At 44.6% G+C, this 20,340-nt stretch overlaps 1 protein-coding gene across 3 annotated transcripts in view; it reads right to left on the reverse strand.

Moving 5' to 3' along the window:
- Positions 1-7,897: 7,897 nt before the first annotated feature.
- Positions 7,898-20,340, reverse strand: part of LOC141055846 (uncharacterized) — a 45,631-nt gene continuing 33,188 nt past the window's right edge. For 2 of the 3 annotated variants that reach the window (XM_073552560.1, XM_073552561.1), the window contains one exon: positions 7,898-9,914. In XM_073552560.1, the coding sequence (XP_073408661.1) occupies positions 8,743-9,914 (1,172 nt within the window). In that variant the 3' untranslated portion in view covers positions 7,898-8,742. The remainder of the gene's footprint in view (positions 9,915-20,340) is intronic. The other variant, XM_073552562.1, reaches the window with a different exon arrangement.

The following is a 20,340-nucleotide window of genomic DNA, read 5'->3' on the forward strand; positions in this document are numbered from 1 at the left end:
CGAGAATATGATGCCACTCTTGCAGAGCAAGCTTGATGGCCAGTAGCTTCCGATCTCCGATGGAATCATTTCTCTTGGAACAGACCATCCACCCATAGGAAGACTTCTGGGTAAGAACTGCTCCTGCGTCTATGGAGGAGGCATCCACCTCGAGGAAGGACTGTTTATCTGTGATTGGCCGATGGAGCACAGGTGCGGAAGAGAAGGATTTCTTCAGAGAAGTAAACACCTCCTCTGCTTCAGGAGACCAATGCTTGGAATTGGCACCTTTTCGGGTCAGAGCAGAGATGGGAGTCACCCGAGATGAAAAATGTGGAATAAATTGACGATAATAGTTAGCGAACCTCAGGAACCGCTGAATCGCTTTAAGAGCGGTCGGCCAAGGCCATTTGAGTATAGAGGCCAACTTTTCAGGATCTATGCCCAGCCCACTGGACGAGACAATTTAACCAAGGAAAGCCAGTGAGGGTTGCTTGAAGACACACTTCTCAAACTTAGCGTACACCCTGTCTCTGCAGAACCTGATGGAGAGTAGATCAAGATGTCCTCCATGTAGACAACAATGGAAGCATACAGAAGATTTCTAAAAATGTTGTTCACAAACTCTTGGAAAACAGCAGGAGCGTGGCTGAGCCCGCACGGCATAACTCGGAATTCATAGTGGTCATCTCGGGTGTTGAAGGCCGTCTTCCACTCATCTCCCTGGCGTATGCGAATCAGATTGTAGGCCCCTCTGAGATCCAATTTGGTGAAGATCTTAGCCCCTTTGAGACGGTCAAACTCCGAAATAAGTGTCAACGGGTATCTGTTCTTCACCGTGATCTGGTTTAAACCCCTGTAGTCAATATAGGACTGAATAGATCCCACACCCACTGGGGAAGACGACTTCTGGATGAATCCTCTAGCCAAGTTCTCCTTGATGTTCTCCGACATGGCTTGGGTCTCTGCTTGGGACAGAGGATAGTTTTTATCCCCTGGAGGAGACGTCCCTGGGAGCAGATTAATGGAGCAGTCATATTGCGTGTGGGCTGGCAACATCTCCGCTTCTTTCTTATCGAAGATGTCGGAAAATGACCTGTAGAAAGATGATAAACACCGCAGGGTGAATGGCGCCACAAGATGGTGAACTGGAAGGACGGAAGTAAGACATCTGTTGAGTCTCCCCAGCACAGAATCTCGCCGGTCCTCCAATTCAACACGTGTGCTTGATGCCAGGATAAACCTAGGGGCAAGAGGTGAGACAAACCAGGCAACACATAAAAACAGATTTTCTCTGAGTGTGTCAAACCTACCCGAAGTTCCACTGGCTCAGTATGGAAATGAACAGGCTTGGTCAGAGCTCTGCTATCCACGGAGGTCACCATTACAGGGTTCTGGAGGTGCCGGACAGGAATCTGGTAAAGATTGACCACGGCTTGCTGAATGAAATACCTAGTGGACCCGGAATCCAGGTAACCAGACTCAGAAAAGCTGACAGTGCCGAAGGACAAGGACACAGATGTTAGCAGAGAACGAGAGAAATGATTTTTGCCCATGGAAGCCTCTCCTACAAACTATAGGCTCTGGAGTTTCCCGGCCTCTCAGGACAGGAACGGATCAAATGATCGGAACTGCCACAGTAGAAACACCTCCTCTCCAAGCTGCGCCCCTCCTGAAGTCCATCCGGTCAACTTGCATAGGCTCGGGGGAAGAAGCAGAGTTTTGAGAAACAGTGGGCCGTTGGAAACTGGGTGTTGAGTGAAAAGGTCTCTTCTCCCGCTTATCCTCCCTGAAGCGCTCTTGAAATCGGAGATCAATCCGGGTCGCCAGCAATATCAGGTCATCCAGAGATGTAGGAACATCCCGTCCTGCCAGTTCATCCTTTATTCTACCAGACAGACCCTCCCAGAAGGCAGCTACCGACGCCTCATCATTCCAGGACAACTTGAAGGAGAGAGTGCGGAACTGAACAGCGTGCTGTGCCACTGTGAGGTCATCCTGGCGTAGGTGAAGAAGGGAGGAATCTGTCAAAATAGTATGACCGGGCTCATCAAAGGTACTGCAGAACACCCCTAGGAAGGACTGGAGGTCGTTGACTAATGGATCTCCTCCTACAACGGATTTATCCAAGCGAGAGCCTGTCCAGCGAGATGGGACATAAGGAATGCTATCTTAGCCCGATCAGATACAAAGAGATGGCCCAGAAGTTCAAAGTGCAGCATGCACTGATTAATGACACCCCGACACTGAGTGGGATCGCCGTCGAACAGGGTGGGAGCCGCTAGACGAGGTCCTTTACCAGATGGATAGCCGGGAGCCTGGAGATTGGCAGGTGAGGTGGTCGCAGCTTGAACAGAAACAGACGAGGCTGATGATATCACTGAGTCCACACGAGTAGACAACTTCCGCAGATACATCGTGATCTTGTCCTGCTGGTCCCTGAAGCGGGAGATTTCCTGACATAACTCGACCGGGGTGGTTGAGAGCCAGCAGGTTCCATGGCCTGAGCAATCTGTAATGAATGGAAATGGAGGCACAAATGGTTAAGTGCACATTTGTTTATTGAAATTTTTGTGGAACCATGGGACCACTGCCCACGGGGGCTCCAAGGGGGCGAGACTAAGCGAGTCCCAGACTTCCATAGTAAGACTCCTCAGACAGGGCCATAATGGAAAGTGCAGGAGATGGAAGGTGCTACCTCCATTTAGACCCCGGATACGTGGAAGCTGACTCGACCAGACTGGTGGGCAGGCAGGTACTGCAAGTAGCGGAGAACCAGACAGGAGATGAGAGGCAGAAGAAAGTAGCGGGCAGTTGCTGGCACATAGAGATGCAGGAGGTTCTGGCGTAGTCCCGGAAGGCATAGGAAGACACGTAGGACACACTGAGGAGACCATCCAGTATTAGCAAGATGCAGCAGAGCATTAACACGCAGGTACAGGAACCTGAGAACTAGCAACAGGAAACACTTAGTGCTCAGGCGCCACACTAAGGGCAGAGGTGCCTGAAATAGTACAAGACAATCAGCCATTGGCTGAAACCTATTTGTGAAAATGGCGCGCTGTCTCTTTAATAGACCGGGAGTGCGTGCGTGCCCTCAGTGGTATGCCTGGAGACCTGCAGGACGCGCATAGTATTCAGGAAGCAGGAGCAGGCACCGCAGGACACGGGAAGGTAGCCCTTGGAAACTGGCGACCCCATCAGGCACCGTGCTGAAGTGGCGGCCCCGAGGCAACAGGTGAGAGCCAGGGAGCGGACCGGGACAGAAGTGCTACACTCTGCATACATGTCCTCACTCAGTGGAGGCCATGCCCCCACATTACTGGCCACGCCCCATATTGATGCTGGCCATACATGCTCAAGATGCCTTCAGTAGCCTCTTCTGCAGGCCAAGCCCCCTCTGTGTTATGGCCACGCCCCCTTTGCCTGCCTCTGCTACCCAGGAAGAATCCTCACATGTGACACCAGCTCATCTCCACAGCAAAAACTGTTCTGCAACCTGAGGTAATTATTTGACCCAGCAGCAGCCATGTCCTGCAGGACAGGACAGCAGTGGAGGTTGATTCCAGGCCCTGACAGTGTCATGTCAGTCTCTCAGGGCAGTCAGCGGCAGTATGTCAGGGCAGTCTCAGGGTAGTGAGTCACTGCAGTCTCAGGGCAGTCACTGCAGTCTCAGGGCAGAGAGTGGCAGTCTCAGGGCAGACCCTGTGCCTGCAGGCAGTGTGGTGTATGGGGCTCTGTGAGCCTGGAATGGCTCCCCTTTTTTGCCTCTGCTCATGGGGCCCCAGGGACAAGATTCTGCAGGTTCTATATTCATCTGAACGTGCGTACGTGCATTCAGCTGAAATGCATTGTTTCCTGCTAACCCTGAAATAGTTCATAGCCGTCAGCCAATCGGGGGGCTGGCAGCTGACATGAGTGCGTGGGTCGCTGGCATATAATGTTATTCATGCGCTGCCACATCCCGCGCTGCCCATGACGACCGCCCGCTCTCTTGACAAGAACTTGCAACTGCTAAATATTTGCAGCTAACATGCTCCTGTTCATGGAGAGTGGGTGGTTGTTCCAGGTGATGGGATGCGAATCACATACAAGTGTGACTCCAGCCAAAGGAAGAGAACAATGTTGGACCGCTGCCGGGTGAGGAGGAAGGAGGAAGATGACGCTGGATCGCGGCCAGGTGAGAAGGAAGGCGGAGGACGATGCTGGATTGCGGCCAGGTGAAGAAGGCGAAGGACAACACTGGATCACGGCCAGGTGAGGAGGAAGGCGGAGGGCGACGCTGGACCACGGCCGGGTGATGAAGGAGGATGATGCTGGACTGTGGCTGGGTGAGGAGGGAGGATGACGCTGGATCGCAGCCGGGTGAGGAGGAAGGAGGACGACGCTGGTTCAGGGCGGGGTGAGGAGGAAGGCAAAGGATGACGCTGGACCACGGCCAGCTGAGGAACTTTTTTTGTACTACAGGCCGCAATGTGAGGGGAAACAAATGGGGGCAGGATGAAGTTATATGGGAGAAGGTGACACATTGGTATAGGGTGGGAGTGGCCTGTCAGGACAGCGGATAATCCCCCCGATGGGCGCCAGATCCTCGGGCCTGTAACATCCCTGCCGGCATCACTGCATGGCTTCCTATCTCCCATCTTACTCACGACTCCGGGCCATGCTGTGAGTTCTGTCCTCTGCCTACTTGCGTGCTGCATACTTCCTGACTGTATGCTTAGGGGGGGCGGCGCTGGCACTTCCTGAGTTTTATAGAGACAGTGTACACACCCCTAATTTGGCCCCAGCCTATTGCCAAGAGGCATTGGGTACTTAAGGCATCTCCACCCATAGGGAGATGCCTGAGCAACCAACTCTGTCAGTCTGTACTTTGCTGCAGAGTTGCCAGGTCCTGTCCTGTTTTCTGCCTCTCTGGGGGCAGCATACCCAGACCTGTTTCTGTGCTTGTTGTGTCTTGTGTTCTGCCTCCCTGAGGGCTGCATACTCAGGCCTGAAACCCGTGTCTTGTGCTTGTTCCCGTGCCTGTCCTTTTCTGTACCTAGGCCGTTCTTTATACCTGTTCGTATCCTTGCCTGTTTCCTTCCCTACTCATCTGTAAATGACCTTCTGCCCTGCTCTTCGCTCCGCACCTTGCAGTTCTGCTCTCTTCGCTCCGCACCTTGCGGTTCTGCTTTGCTCTTCACTCCGCACCTTGTGGTTCTGCTCTGCTTTTCGCTCCGCACCCTGCGGATCTGCTGTGCACCTTGCAGTTCTGTTCTGCTCTTCGCTCCGCACCTTGCGGTTCTGCTCTGGTCTTCGCTTTGCACCTTGCGGTTCTGCTCTGCTCTTCGCTCTGCACCTTGCAGTTCTGCTATTTTCTTCGCTCCACACCTTGTGGTTCTGCTCTGCTCTTCACTCTGCACCTTGCGGATCTGCTCTGCTCTTTGCTCCACATACTGCGGGTCTTATTCCTTCTAGTCTGAACTGGTTCCTACCAATTCCTGTCTTTCCAGTCTGAACTGGTTCCTACCTGTTCTGTTATACGATTCATACCTGCCTGTGTTCCTGCCCTACCCGTTACCGTTCCGTCTCCTTTAGTCTGATCCATGCCCGCCAGCCTGCCAGAGTGCCAGCCATGCCTGCCAGAGTTCCAGTCGTGCCCATCTGTACTTGCCCGCACCTGTCATCAGTGTCCTGTCCCCCAGTCAGATCAGCTGCTACAGAGTGGTGCCTGGCAGCTACCTGCTGCACAAGCCTCACCTCACCACTAGAGGCTCCAGTGAACACCAAGGTAGCTGCTTAGTCACAGGCCTCCAGAGTAGTCTGGTTTGTGGCACAGTGGGGCTACAATCCTCGCTTGGGCCACCCAGTCAGGGCACGAGCATTTCAGGGCCCCCATGCTGGATATAGAGATGGCCCACCAGTAACCTTGGGCCCACTCTATTTCTGACCGCGGGCCTATCAGAAATCGCATCCACGTGTCACAAACTAGGGTATTAAGATGGCTGCCGGCGTTTGGGCCATTAGACGCCATTGCTATGCTCTGCGCTGATGTCAGCTCCCGATGCATAGCCTTGACATTTAATGACCCCCGACCTATCAAATGCCGCGCACATAAGCTAGCAGCCTGTGATATGCCAGCGTCCATTGAACATCACTGCTATATGCTGTGAGCTGACGTCAGTGCGGTGCAAAGCAGTGACTTGAGATGGCCGAAATGCCAGTGGGAACATAGAATCGTAGAGTTGGAAGGGACCTCCTGGGCCATCTGGTCCAACCCCCTGCTCAAAACAGGATTCGCTAAATCATCCCAGACAGATGTCTGTCCAGCCTCTGTTTGAAGACTTCTATTGAAGAACTCACCACCTCTCGTGGCAGCCTGTTCCACTCATTGATCACTCTGTCAAAATGTTTTTTCTAATATCTAATCTGTGTCTCCTCCCATTCAGTTTCATCCCATTGCTTCTAGTCTTTTCTTGTGCAAATGAGAATAAAGATGATCCTTCTACAATGTGACAGCCCTTGAGATATGTGTAGACAGCGATTAAGTCTCCTATCAGTCTTCTCTTCTGCAAGCTAAACATTCTCAAATCCTGCAACCTTTCCTCATAAGACAGGGTTTGCAGACCGGTCACCATTCTGGTCGCTCTTTTCTGAACTTGCTCCAGTTTGTTGATGTCTTTTTTTAAAATGTGGCACCCAAAACTGGACACAGTATTACAGATGAGGTCTGACCAAAGAGGAGTAGAGGGCAATAATGACTTCACGTGATCTAGACTGTATGCTTCTGTTAATACATCCTAGAATTGCATTTGCCTTTTTTGCTGCTGCATCACACTGTTGACTCATATTCAGTCTGTGATCTATTAGTATACCAAAGTCTTTTTCACATGTGCTGTTGCTTAGCCCTATTCCTCCCATTCTGTATATGCTTTTTTCATTTTTATTGCCCAGATGTAGTACTTTGCATTTTCCGTTAAACACCATTCTGTTAGTTGCTGCCCACTGCTGCAGTTTATATATATCTTTTTGAATCCTCTCTCTTCTCTAGTATTAGCTATCACTAGCTTTGTGTCATCAGCAAATTTAATCAGTTTACCCTCAATTTCTTCATCTAAATCGTTGAACAATACAGGGCCCAGGACAGAGCCCTGTGGTACCCCACTTGAGACATTCGTCCAACTGGATGTGCAGCCATTTACGACCACTCTTTGGGTCCGATCACTAAGTCAGTTATGAATCCACCTAACAGTTGCCTTGTCCTTTCCATACTTAGCCATTTTTTCAGTAAGGATTGTATGAGATACTTTGTCAAATGCTTTGCTGAAGTCAAGATATACTATATCTACAGCATTTCCCTGATCCATCCAATCATTGATTCTGTCATAGAAGGAAATTAAGTTAGTCTCACATGACTTATTAGTTACAAACCCATGCTGACTCTGGGAAGGCACTGGGAATATGCAAATTCTCTCCTCAGGACTCTTCCCCTGGTTTACCGATTTCCTCTTTTCAGCTGCAACGGCCAAAATCCAGTGGTCGTTGAGCTCGCGGAGACTCTTCACTTATCCCAGAAGGCACTGGGAATATGAAAATTCTCTCCTCAGGACTATTCCCCTGGTTTACCGATTTCCTCTTTTCATCTGCAACGGCCAAAATCCAGTGATCGTTGAGCTCGCGGAGACTCTTCACTTATCCTAGAAGGCACTGGGAATATGCAAATTCTCTCCTCAGGACTCTTCCCATAAAGATGGAGTGGCTGAGCAGGTAAGATGGGTGATGGGTTCAGAATGCTCATCACTGCTGCATGTCCCTCATGCCGATAACTGAATGGCAGATATTCTAATGTATACACATCACAAAAAAATAATATGAGTACAGATTTCTCTGGAGTGTTATGAGGGGGGTGTATTCGTTTGAATGAAAAAAAATCGAATCATTGGAAGAAGATGACAACTTTATTGTATTTTATGTAAAACAATAACATGCAGTATAATGATACCATGTAACATTTAAAATATCTTTGTTCTACTGATGTCTCTTTTTAAAAACTTTTTTGCAATTTTCTTAATAAAAATGATCTAATAAAAAGGGTGTCATAGTCCAAGAAATATATATTAAGTTCTAAAGTAATTTCTCTTTCTCATTCAATTATACATCTGTCCTTTATTTGTTTTTGTACAATTTGTCAATAAAGTATATAGTTTTTCTGAGTTATTTTTGATGGTCAACAAAATACTAGTTTCCAGTAATTCATATTTCACACTCTAGGTATGATAATGTCTTCTCCTCTGTGTGGGATTTTGACTTCTCATTCCTCATGTTTGGTCCTGTTAAAATAAAACCACTTCTATAAACCTCCCATGCTGGCATGGTTCCAGCGTTGTCAGCACTTTTGTTTTGGGGGCTCAGGTTGTTCTGTAGTGTGAGCCCTGCGTCCAATTAGCACTGGCTTCACTGTTCTCACCTTCAGACAAATCGAACAATAAGAGGAAGTAAAAGACAAGTCGCAGCCCTGGCTTTCTGTTGATGTTCAATACGTCTGAGGGTGGGGACAGTGAAGCTGTGGCTGACTGGGCACAGGGCTCGTGTGATGTAACAACCTCATATGAGCCACAGGAACGCGAGTGATGATATCACTGGAACAGCACTGACATGGAAGGTGAATATGATTAGATGAATATAATTTTTTATTTTAACAAGGCCAAATAAGATGACAACCCCTTTAAGAAAATACCATTTCTGTTTAAAACATTTCCCACATTAAGAACAAGAAAAAGGCTACTCCCCTGTGTGAGTTCTCTGGTGGTAATCAAGATGTGCTTTCCGTGTAAAACATTTCCCACATTCTGAACATGAAAAAGGCTTCTCCCCTGTGTGAATTCTCTGGTGCTTAACCAAATCTGATTTCCAATTACAACATTTCCCACATTCTGAACAGGAAAAAGGCTTCTCCCCTGTGTGAGTTCTTAGGTGTATAACAAAATGTGTTTTCTTGCTAAAACATTTCCCACATTCTGAACATGAAAAAGGCTTCTCCCCTGTGTGAGTTCTCTGGTGTATAATAAAATCTGATTTCTGGTTAAAACATTTCCCACATTCTGAACATGAAAAAGGCTTCTCCCCTGTGTGGGTTCTCTCGTGGTGATCAAGATACACTTTCTGGGTAAAACATTTCCCACATTCTAAACAGGAAAAAGGCTTCTCCCCTGTGTGGGTTCGCTGGTGCTTAACCAATCCTGAACTATTGTTAAAACTTTTCCCACATTCGGAACAAGAAAAAGGCTTCTCCCCTGTGTGAGTTCTTTGGTGTATAACAAGATGTGATTTCTTGTTAAAACATTTTCCACATTCTGAACATAAAAAAGGCTTCTCCCCTGTGTGAGTTCTCTGGTGCCTAACCAAATCTGATTTCTGGTTAAAACATTTCCCACATTCTGTACATGAAAAAGGCTTCTCACCTGTATGAATTCTCTGGTGCTTAAGCAAATCTGATTTATGGTTAAACCATTTCCTACATTCTGAACAGGAAAAAGGCTTCTCCCCTGTGTGAGTTATCTGGTGTATAACAAAATCTGATTTCTGGTAAAAACATTTCCCACACTTGGAACAAGAAAATCTGTTCTCTGCTGTGAGAATTGTTTGATGTTTAAGAAAAGACTTTTCAAGGGGAAAGCTATTTCCATATTCTGAATGTGATAACAGCATCTTTGATTCAGGAGCAGTTCTTTTTTTAATGCTTATTTTGTGACTTTTTTCCTTAGTAGTCGGTAATGAATCAGAAGACAGGACCTGTTTCAAAGGGTCAGATGACAGATCTTTGCTGTGAAGGGATGATAGTATATCTAGAGTAATGGCATTCACTTCAATTGTAGCCTGTGTGATCTCAAGATCATCTGATTTAAAAATTGAAGATGTCAGCTGTTCCTCTGATATCCTGGTACAGTAATCTGCTAAGAATAAAACCAATTATTATTTTTCAATTAAATATCCTCAAACTTAATATTTTTGAACATTTCTACTTAAACTGTCATTAAAAATGGCAAGTTATGTAAAAAATTTGAATTATTCACCAAAAAAATTACAGTACACAGTCTAATAGAAAACCTCATGGCACACTTTATGAGGATTTCTAAAGCTCTGGTTTTATGACATTTTGTCATATTAGGACTTCTAAAAATGCTGTGTCCCATATTCTTTGGGATCTGCTCCTATGACGTTTGCTTATTTATTCTGTAGGCGGCGCTAGTAATGGAGGAGACATCAGAACCAGAATCTCTGTGGGGCGCAGACTCTGTCCAGCCACTAAGATTAAGATACCTGCGACCTGTGATACCATCCATTCTGTCAGTGGTACCATCCAGTCTGGCATTATGGGTGTGTGTGCTGTCCAGCTAAAGTAATCTGCTACCTACTTCAGCCAAATGGAAAACACCACACCCTACTAAAGCTCGAAGCATATTGCCGGAAGCTGCCAGATACAGGTGTCTTCTCCTCTGGTTCAGTCCTCTGTACTCAGTTCTCAGCTTGTGTATTTGTTTCCTGTTGGGACCCCGGCCTGTTTACTGACTACTCTTGCGTCTTCTGATTTTGTATTTTCTCGGCCCTCCCGGTTGTAGCCAGACTACCTGACTATTCTTCTTGCCATCTCATACTACATTAATCCACTATATGTCCACAAATGCTGCAAATGGCACTTCCATACAAATGCACAAAAACCAATGGAGGTAGTAATTTAAACTGACACCAAAAAGAAGAGAACCATAAATGTTGACAAACAATATCATTTATTAAACAATAAAAATGTTTAAAATAGCTACTGTAATTTTTTACAAACATATACCCCTAGGAGGCAGCATCAACTACAGCCCATAAAAATTGGTTGTAATATTACAATATTGTATTTATATTATAATAATAATATAATAGAGCCATATTATTATAATATAAATACAATATTGTAATATTACAACCAATTTTTAGGATAATTAGGCTCTTGGCAATATAAACTATCATAAAGGCAAATGTTTTCTATAATATTAATTTCAACAAGAGATACTATTAAATATAACTATTTCTAATAGTGCAGAGCTGATGTGTGATAAATTTAGATCTCAAGCATTTGCAAGACGCCATGTAGACCTTTTATTAACCCCTTAATGACCAGGGGTATTTTTGATTTTGCATTATCATTTTTTGCTCCCCTTCTTCCCAGAGCCTTAACTTTTTTATTTTTTGCTCAATATGGCGATGTGAGGGCTTGTTTTTTGCGGGACGAGGTGTACTTTTGAACGAGAACATTGATTTCAATATATCTTGTATTTACATCAGCACAATTTTGCAACATTTTTTTTTTTTAGGAAGTTATAAGGATTAAAAGTTGACCAGCGATTTCTCATTTTTACAACACCATTTTTACTGAAGACGTTTATTAACCCTTCAAGTGCTTCACAGGAATTTTTTGAATGTTTAAAAAAAAATGAACATTTAACTTTTTTTCCCCAAAAAATTACTTCAGGTCCAATTTTTTTTGTTTTACCAAGGGTAACAGGAGAAATTGGACTGCAAAACTTATTGTGCAATTTGTCCTGAGTACGCTGATACCTGATATGTGGGGGGAACCGCTGTTTCTGTGCATGGCAGAGCTCAAAAGGGAAGGAGCGCCGTTTGACTTTTTCAACCCAAAATTGGCTGGAATTCAGATAGGACACCATGTCACATTTGGAGAGTCCCTGATGTGCCTAAACAGTGGAAACCCCCCACAAGTGACCCCATTTTGGAAACTAGACCCCCCAAAGAACTTATCTAGATGTATGGTAAGAACGTTGAACCTCCATGGGCTTCACATAAGTTTATAACGTACAGCCGTAAAATAAAAAAATCATATTTTTTCCATAAAAATGATCTTTTCACCCCCAATTTTTAGTTTCCCAAGGGTAACAGGACCCCAAAAGTTATTGTGCAATTTGTCCTGAGTACGCTGATACCCCATATGTGAGGGTAAACCACTATTTGGGCACATGGCAGAACTCGGAAGGGAAGCAGCGCCATTTTAATTTGTTGGCTGGAAGAGATCGGACGCCATGTTGCGTTTGGAGAACTCCTGATGTGCCTAAACAGTGGAAACCCCCCACAAATGACACTATTTTGGAAACTAGACTCCCCGTGGAACTTATCTAGATGTATAGTGAGCACTTTAAACCCCCAAGTGCTTCACAGAAGTTTATAACGCCCGGGCGTGAAAATAAAAAATCATATTTTTTCCACAAACATGATCTTTTAGTCCCCAATTTTTTTTCATTTTCCCAAGGGTAACAGGAGAAATTGGACCCTAAAAGTTGTTGTCCAATTTGTCCTGAGTACGCTGATATCCCATATGTGGGAGAAAACTACTGTATGGGCACACGTTGGGGCTCGGAAGGGAAGTAGTGACGTTTTGGAATGCAGACTTTGATGGAATGGTCTGCGGGTGTCGTGTTGCCTTTGGAGAGCGCCTGATGTGCCTAAACAGTGGAAACCCCCCACAAGTGACCCCATTTAGGAAACTAGACCCCCAAGAAACTTATCTAGATGTGTGGTGAGCACTTTAAACCCCTAGTGCTTCACAGAAGTTTATAACGTAGAGCTATAAAAATAAAAAAATCATATTTTTTTCCACAAAAATGATAATTTTGCCTCCAATTTTTTATTTTCCCAAGGATATCAGGAGAAATTGGACCCCAAAAGTTGTTGTGCAATTTGTCCTGAGTAGGCTGATACATCATATATGGGGGTAAACCACTGTTTGGGCGCATGGCAGCGCTTGGAAGGGAAGGAGCACCGTTTGACTTTTTCAACGCAGAATTGGCTGAAATTGAGATCAGACGCCATGTTGCATTTGGAGAGCCCCTGATGTGCCTAAACAGTGGAAACCCCCCAATTCTAACTCCAACCCTAACCCCAACACACCCTTAACCCTAATCTCAGCCCTAACCGTAGCCCTAGACCTAACCCTAGCCCTAATGGGAAAATGGAAATAAATCCTTTTTTCCTAATTTTATTATTTTTCCCTAACTAAGGGGGTGATAACGGGGGGTTTGATTTACTATTTATGGTGAGTTTTTATGTTTGGCAGCTGTCACACACTAAAAGACACTTTTCAATGTAAAAATAGTTTCTTCATCACCACATTTTGAGAGATATAATTTTTTATATATTTTGACCCACCGAGTCATGTGAGGTCTTATTTTTTGTGGGACAAGTTGACGTTTTTATTGGTACCATTTTCGGGCCCGTGACATTTTTTTATCTGATTTTTGGGACGCAGAATGAACAAAAAAACAGCATTTCATTAATTTATTTTGTGGAGGGGGGGCGTTTACACCGTTCCTCGTCCGGTAAAATTGATAAAGTGGTTTTATTCTTCGGGTCAGTACAATTATGATACCTCATTTATATAATTTTTTTATGTTTTGGCGCTTTTATACAATAAAAACAATTTTATATAAAAAATAATTATTTTTGCATCGCTTTATTCTGCGAGCTATAACTTTTTTGTTTTTTTGCTGATGACACTGTATGGCCAGTGGTGTAACTACAAAGTTATGGGCCCCGATGCGAACTTTCAAATGGGGCCCCCCATGCCAAAATATATTCCACCCATATTCCGTAACTGGGTAGTCTGTGCTATCACCACCAGAACGGAGGCCAGACGGAGGACAAAGTGACTGACTCATTATATTGAACTAGCTATGAACCCGTTTTATGCCCGGGTGGTGAGCATTTTTATTGGTATATGGTCTCCCATCCTGGTATGTGCTGCCCCCCTCCTGTCCTGGTATGCATGACACCCCTCATCCCTATCCTGGTATGCATGGTACCCCTGATCCCTATTCTGTTATGTATGGTACCCTCACCCCCCCAATCCTGATATGCATGGCACCCCCTTCCTCATCCTGGTATGCATGGTCCCCTCACCCTCTAATCCTGGTATGCATGGTAAGCCCTCATCCCTATCCTGGTATGTATGGTCCCCTCACCTCCCAATCCTGGTGTGCATGGTTTCTCACTCCTCAATCCTTGCATGCATGGTCCCCTCACCCCCCAATCCTGGTAAGCACTGTCCCCTCACCCCCCAATCCTGGTATGCATGGTCCTCTCACCCCACCAATCCTGGTGTGCATGGTTTCTCACTCCCCAATCCTGGTATGCATGCTCGCCTCACCCTCCAATCCTGGTATGCATGGTCCTCTCACCCTCCAATCCTGGTATGCATTGTCCCCTCACCCCCAATCCTGGTATGCATGGTCCTCTCACTCCCCAATTCTGGTATGAATGCTCCCCTCACCCCCCAATCCTGGTAAGCATGCTACCCCTCACACCCTAATCCTGGTATGCATGGTCCTCTCACCCCCCAATCCTGGTATGCATGGTCTCCCTCGCCCCTAGTCCTGGTATACATGGTCCCCTCACCCCCCAATTCTGGAATGCATGGTCCCCTCAGTCCCCAATCCTGGAATGCATAGTCCTCTCACCCTCCAATCCTGGTATGCATGGTCCTCTCACCCCCCTTTTGTGGTATGCATGGTCCCCCTCACTCCCCTTTCATGGTATGCATGGTCCCCTCACCCTTCTTTCCTGGTATGCATGGTCCCCTCACCCCCCCTTTTCCTGGTATGCATGGTACCCTCACCCCCTCTTTCCTGGTATGCATGGTCCCCCTGACCCCTATTAAACTGCACACATACAAAAAAAATTATACTTACCTTTCTTCCCTGTGTCCAGCGCTGTCCTGTTCTGCCGGAGGCCGGGGGGGGGGGGGGAGGAGTGTGGCGCCGGAGTACGCGCATGCCCATACCGCGCTGTCCGGCGCCATATTGCTGAAGACTCACTTGGATCTGGAGGCCTGCAGGGAGGAGACCCTCGGTGCAGCGCGAGCACATCGCGCTGCTCCGAGGGTCTCAGGGAAGCACGCAGGGAGCCCCTTCCCTGCGTGATTCTCCCCTATGCCCCCCGGTACACTGTGATCATGTTTGATCGCAGTGTGCCAGGGGTTAATGTGCCGGATGCGGTCCGTGACTGCCCCTGGCACATAATCAGCTGACACCCGGCCGCGATCAGCGGCGCTCCCCCCGTGAGCGCCACTGATCGCGCTGATGTACTATTCCGTCCCCGGTCATACGGGCCCGGGTACCATGGACGGGATAGTACGTCAGATGTCAGAGAGGGGTTAAAAAAATAAATTGCGCCATTTTCCGATACCCATAGCATTTCCATTTTTCCTGATCTCGGGTTGGGTGAGGGCTTATTTTTTGCGTGCTGAGCTGACGTTTTTAATTATACCATTTTGATGCAGATACAATCTTTTGATCACCAGTTAATGCATTTTAATGCAATGTTGTCGTGACCAAAAAAACGTAATTCTGGCGTTTTTACTTTTTTTCTCGCTACGTCATTTAATGATCAGGTTAATCCTTTGTTTTTTATTGATAGATCGGGCGATTCCGAATGCGGCGATACCAAATATGTGTAAGTTTTATCTTTTTTATTGTTTTATTTTGAATAGGGCAAAAGGGGGGTGATTTGAACTTTTGTTATATATATTTTTAAAAACATTTTTTTTTTAACTTTTGGCATGCTTCAATAGTCTCCATGAGAGACTAGAAGCTTCTATAATCTGATCAGCTAAGCTACACACAGGTGATGATCAGATCACCTGTATGTACTCACTTGCTATGAGCGCCAACCATGGGGCGGCGCTGACAGCAAGCCAGCAGTAATAACCATAGAGGTCTCCAGGAGACCTCTGGTTGTCATGCCAACCCATCGGTGACCCGCGATCACGTGACTGGGGTTATCAATGGGCAGATTTCTGGTGCGATTGCCGGAAGCGCATGTTAAATGCAGCTGTAAGCGTGTGACAGCGGCATTTAATGGGTTAATGACCGCGGGTGGATCGCGATTAACGGGTAGGCGATCTCACCACAATCAAACTATCAAACAGATGAACAGGTAAAAAAATACATAGAAAAAAAACCTATGATACATCCACAAGAACAACTTATGTATGAGGGGAGATCACCAACACTCAAACGGAAAAGCACCCATTTATGGTGGATAATTGGAGCTACTATGAGTTCTGACCAGAAGAGTAGGGAAAGTATTAGTGCTCCTCATTTCAGGAGAGATTGTGCATAAGGCCGGCATCACACACAACGTATAAAAATCCGGACCGTATTGTACGGCCGTAATACGCATAAATGGTCCCTAAATAATGATCCGCATGTCCTCCGTTGTCAGGGTGTGGCTGCATATTTTTCCCATGTAAGCATCCGTATGTAATCCGTATGACATCCATATGCTGAGATTTTCTCGCAGGCTTGCAAAATGGACATATAATGGAGCCCTATGACAGGTTTTCAAACACAAATGAAAGAATAGATATATACACATAGAATGCATATATATATACATACACACACACACGTCATAGAGGCATTTACTGTATATATGTATATATATATATATATATATATATATCTCCAACAATGTAGACCAGCTCACTCCTGTGAACCACCTGGGACCTCAGCTGACCTGGTTAACTCCGTTGTGCCCGGATCTGGATGTAGGAGTCCATCCATACAAATGTGAACAACGACAGAGCAAAGTCCAGCAATAATGTGAGCAATCCAGGATGCTGTTAAAAAAAAATTTTCTTTCTTTTTATTCATAAATCCATTAAAATACAATGGTCCAAGCAGTTCAAAACAGCAATAACGCAGGAAAGTAGTGCAGATAGGACTACGCGTTTCAGCGGTAAAACCCGCCTTCTTCATGGTCCAGAATCTGATCTGCTTTCCAAACATGGAACCTTATATACATCCCACTCCCATCAGGGTAATTATAAACATATGTGAGACACTAAAAAACATGTGTTATAAAAGCAGATCAAACATATAACCTATCCACATATTGATCAGTATACAACATGCATAAAGATTATAAGGAAAGAATTCAACATATTGGAGAAAAATACATTAGGAGTGTCCAATAACCTGACCATAAGATTTAAATGGTACAAGATCATATAACAATAGTACTAACCAGTGTTGTATAGTACAAATATATCCATAGTGCATAATGATATCCAGGCGGTTATTGAAGCCCTGCGGCATACGTGTCCCCAACTCAAATATCCACCTACTTTCTCTTGCAAGCACTTTTTTTGTGAAAATCTCCCCCCCCCAATGGTTTTTTTACATGCTCTATGCCCATAAAGGAGAAACCACGTAAATCCTCATTATGTTTTTTTGAGAAATGTCGGGATACTACTGATGCACTAACCATAGGCAGATTACTGGCGTCTGATAGGTGTTTGCGGATTCTAGTTTTAAGGGGGTTCATCGTACAACCTACATATTGCATACGGCATATATTGCAATTAATTAGATACACTACATTCTCCGTATTACAGTTTATAAAAGAACAAACATTAAACTGTTTTCTATTGGAGATAGATGTAAATGTTTTAGATTTATTAGCAAAACCGCAGCACTTACAAATGTTGGCACCGCATTTAAAAAATCCTGTTGTTTTTAACCAATTGCTAGGGGAAATTTTATCCGGATCTTTGAACATGCTGGGTGATAATAATGTAGCTAAAGTCGGGGCTCGTCTTGCTACAAAGGCAATATCATTATTTTCCACAATATTTTTCAAAACATCGTTCTGAGATAACAAGGGGAGATATTTTCTGATGATTTTAACAATAGAATTAAACTGAGGACTATAATTGGTACTGAAAACCACCCTAGATTTTTTAGAGTCAAACTGTCTTTTTTTCTCAGTAGATTCCAACAGCTTAACCCTATCCATGCCTGGTACCATTTTCTTGGCTCTGTTCAAGGACCAATTAGGAAACCCCCTTTTTTTAAATTATTACAGGTCATTTCAATTCCTTCCTCCAATTTGTCACTAGATGTAGTATTCCTTTTCAGTCTAATAAGCTCCCCCACAGGAATATTCTGAATGACATGTTTGGGATGATTAGAGGAAGCCATTAACCCCTTCACCCCCAAGGGTGGTTTGCACGTTCATGACCGGGCCAATTTTTACAATTCTGACCACTGTCCCTTTATGAGGTAATAACTCTGGAACGCTTCCATGGATCCCGGTGATTCTGACACTGTTTTCTCGTGACATATTGTCCTTCATGTTAGTGGTAAAATTTCATTCAAATAACTTGCGTTTATTTGTGAGAAAAACGAAAATTTCGCAATTTTCCAACTTTGAATTTTTATGCCCTTAACCCCTTCATGACCAAGCCTATTTTGACCTTAATGACCAGGCCATTTTTTGCAATTCTGACCAGTGTACCTTTATGAGGCAATAACTCAGGAACGCTTCAACGGATCCTAGCGATTCTGAGATTGTTTTTTCGTGACATATTGGGCTTCATGTTAGTGGTAAATTTAGGTTGATAATTTTTGTGTTTATTTGTCAAAAAATCAGAAATTTGGTGAAAATTTAGAAAATTTTGCAATTTTCAAATTTTGAATTTTTATTCTGTTAAACCAGAGAGTTATGTGACACAAAATAGCTAATAAATAACATTTCCCATATGTCTACTTTACATCAGCACAATTTTGGAAACAAAATATTTTTTTGTTAGGAAGTTATAAGGGTTAAAAGTTGACCAGCGATTTCTCATTTTTACAATAAAATTTACAAAACCATTTTTTTAAGGGACCACCTCACATTTGAAGTCACTTTGAGGGGTCCATATGGCAGAAAATACCCAAAAGTTACACCATTCTAAAAACTGCACCCCTCAAGCTACTCAAAACTACATTCAAGAAGATTATTAACCCTTCAGGTGTTTCACAGGAACTAAAGCAATGTGGAAAGAAAAAATGGACATTTTAATTTTTCCAACAAAAATTTTCTTTTAGCATCAATTTTTTCATTTTCACATGGGAAACAGGATAAAATGGATCCTAAAATTTGTTGGGCAATTTCTCCTGAGTACAACGATACCTCATATGTGGTCATAAACCACTGTTTGGGCGCACGGCATGGCTCAGAAGGGAAGGAGCGCCATTTGACTTTTTGAATGGAAAATATGCTGGAATATTTAGCGGTTGCCATGTCGTGTTTGGAGAGCCCCTGTGTGCATAAACATTGGAGCTCCTCCACAAGTGACCCCATTTTGGAAACTAGACCCCCCAAGGAACTTATCTAGATGCATAGTGATCACTTTGAACCCCCAGGTACTTCACAAATTGATCTGTAAAAAAAAAAAATACTTTTTTTTCACAAAAATTTTCTTTTAGCCTCAGTTTTTTCATTTTCACATGGGCAACAGGATAAAATGGATCCTAAAATTTGTTGAGCAATTTCTCCTGAGTGCACAGATACCTCATATGTGGTCATAAACCACTGTTTGGGTGCACGGCATGGCCCAGAAGGCAAGGAGCACCATTTGACTTTTTGAATGGAAAATTAGCTCCAATCGTTATCGGACACCATGTCGCATTTGGAGAGCCCCTGTGCACCTAAACATTGGAGCTCCCCCACAAGTGACCCCATTTTGGAAACTAGACCCCCTAAGGAACTTATCTAGACATGTAGGGAGCACTTTCAACCCCCAAGTGCTTCACAAAAGTTTATAACACAGAGCAGTGAAAATAAAAAATATTTTTTTCTCCTCAAAAATGATTTTTAGCACACTATTTTTAATTTTCACAAGGCTAACAGGAGAAATTGGACCACAAATCTTGTTGTCCAGTTTGTCCTGAGTACTCTGGTACCCCATATGTGGGGGGGAACCACTGTTTGGGCACACGGCAGGGCTCAGAAGGGAAGGAGCGCCATTTGACTTTTTGAAATGCAAATTACTTCCAATTGTTAGCGGACACCATGTCGTGTTTGGAGAGCCCCTGTGTGCCTAAACATTGGAGCTCCCCCACAAATGACCCCATTTTGGAAACTAGACCCCCTAAGGAACTTATCTAGATGTGTAGTGAGCACCTTGAACCCTCAAGTGCTTCACAAAAGTTTATGACGCAGAGCCGTGAAAATAAAAAAAAAAATTTTCCCTCAAAAAATTATTTTTTAGTGCGCAATTTTTTATTTTCACAAGGGTATCAGGATAAATTAGACCCCAATATTTGTTGTCCAGTTTGTCCTGAGTACGCTGGTACCCCACATGTGGGGGGGAACCACTGTTTGGGCACACGTCGGGGCTCGGAAGGGAAGTAGTGACATTTTGAAATGCTGACTTTGATGGAATGGTCTGCGGGTGTCATGTTACATTTGCAGAGCCCCTGATGTACCTAAACTGTGGAACCCCCCCACAAGTGACCCCATTTTGGAGACTAGACCCCCCCAAGGAACTTATCT

Source organism: Dendrobates tinctorius, unplaced genomic scaffold (genome assembly GCF_039654945.1).
Source record: "Dendrobates tinctorius isolate UK_male_01 unplaced genomic scaffold, ASM3965494v1 ptg000192l, whole genome shotgun sequence".
Taxonomy (NCBI): Eukaryota; Metazoa; Chordata; class Amphibia; order Anura; family Dendrobatidae; genus Dendrobates; species Dendrobates tinctorius.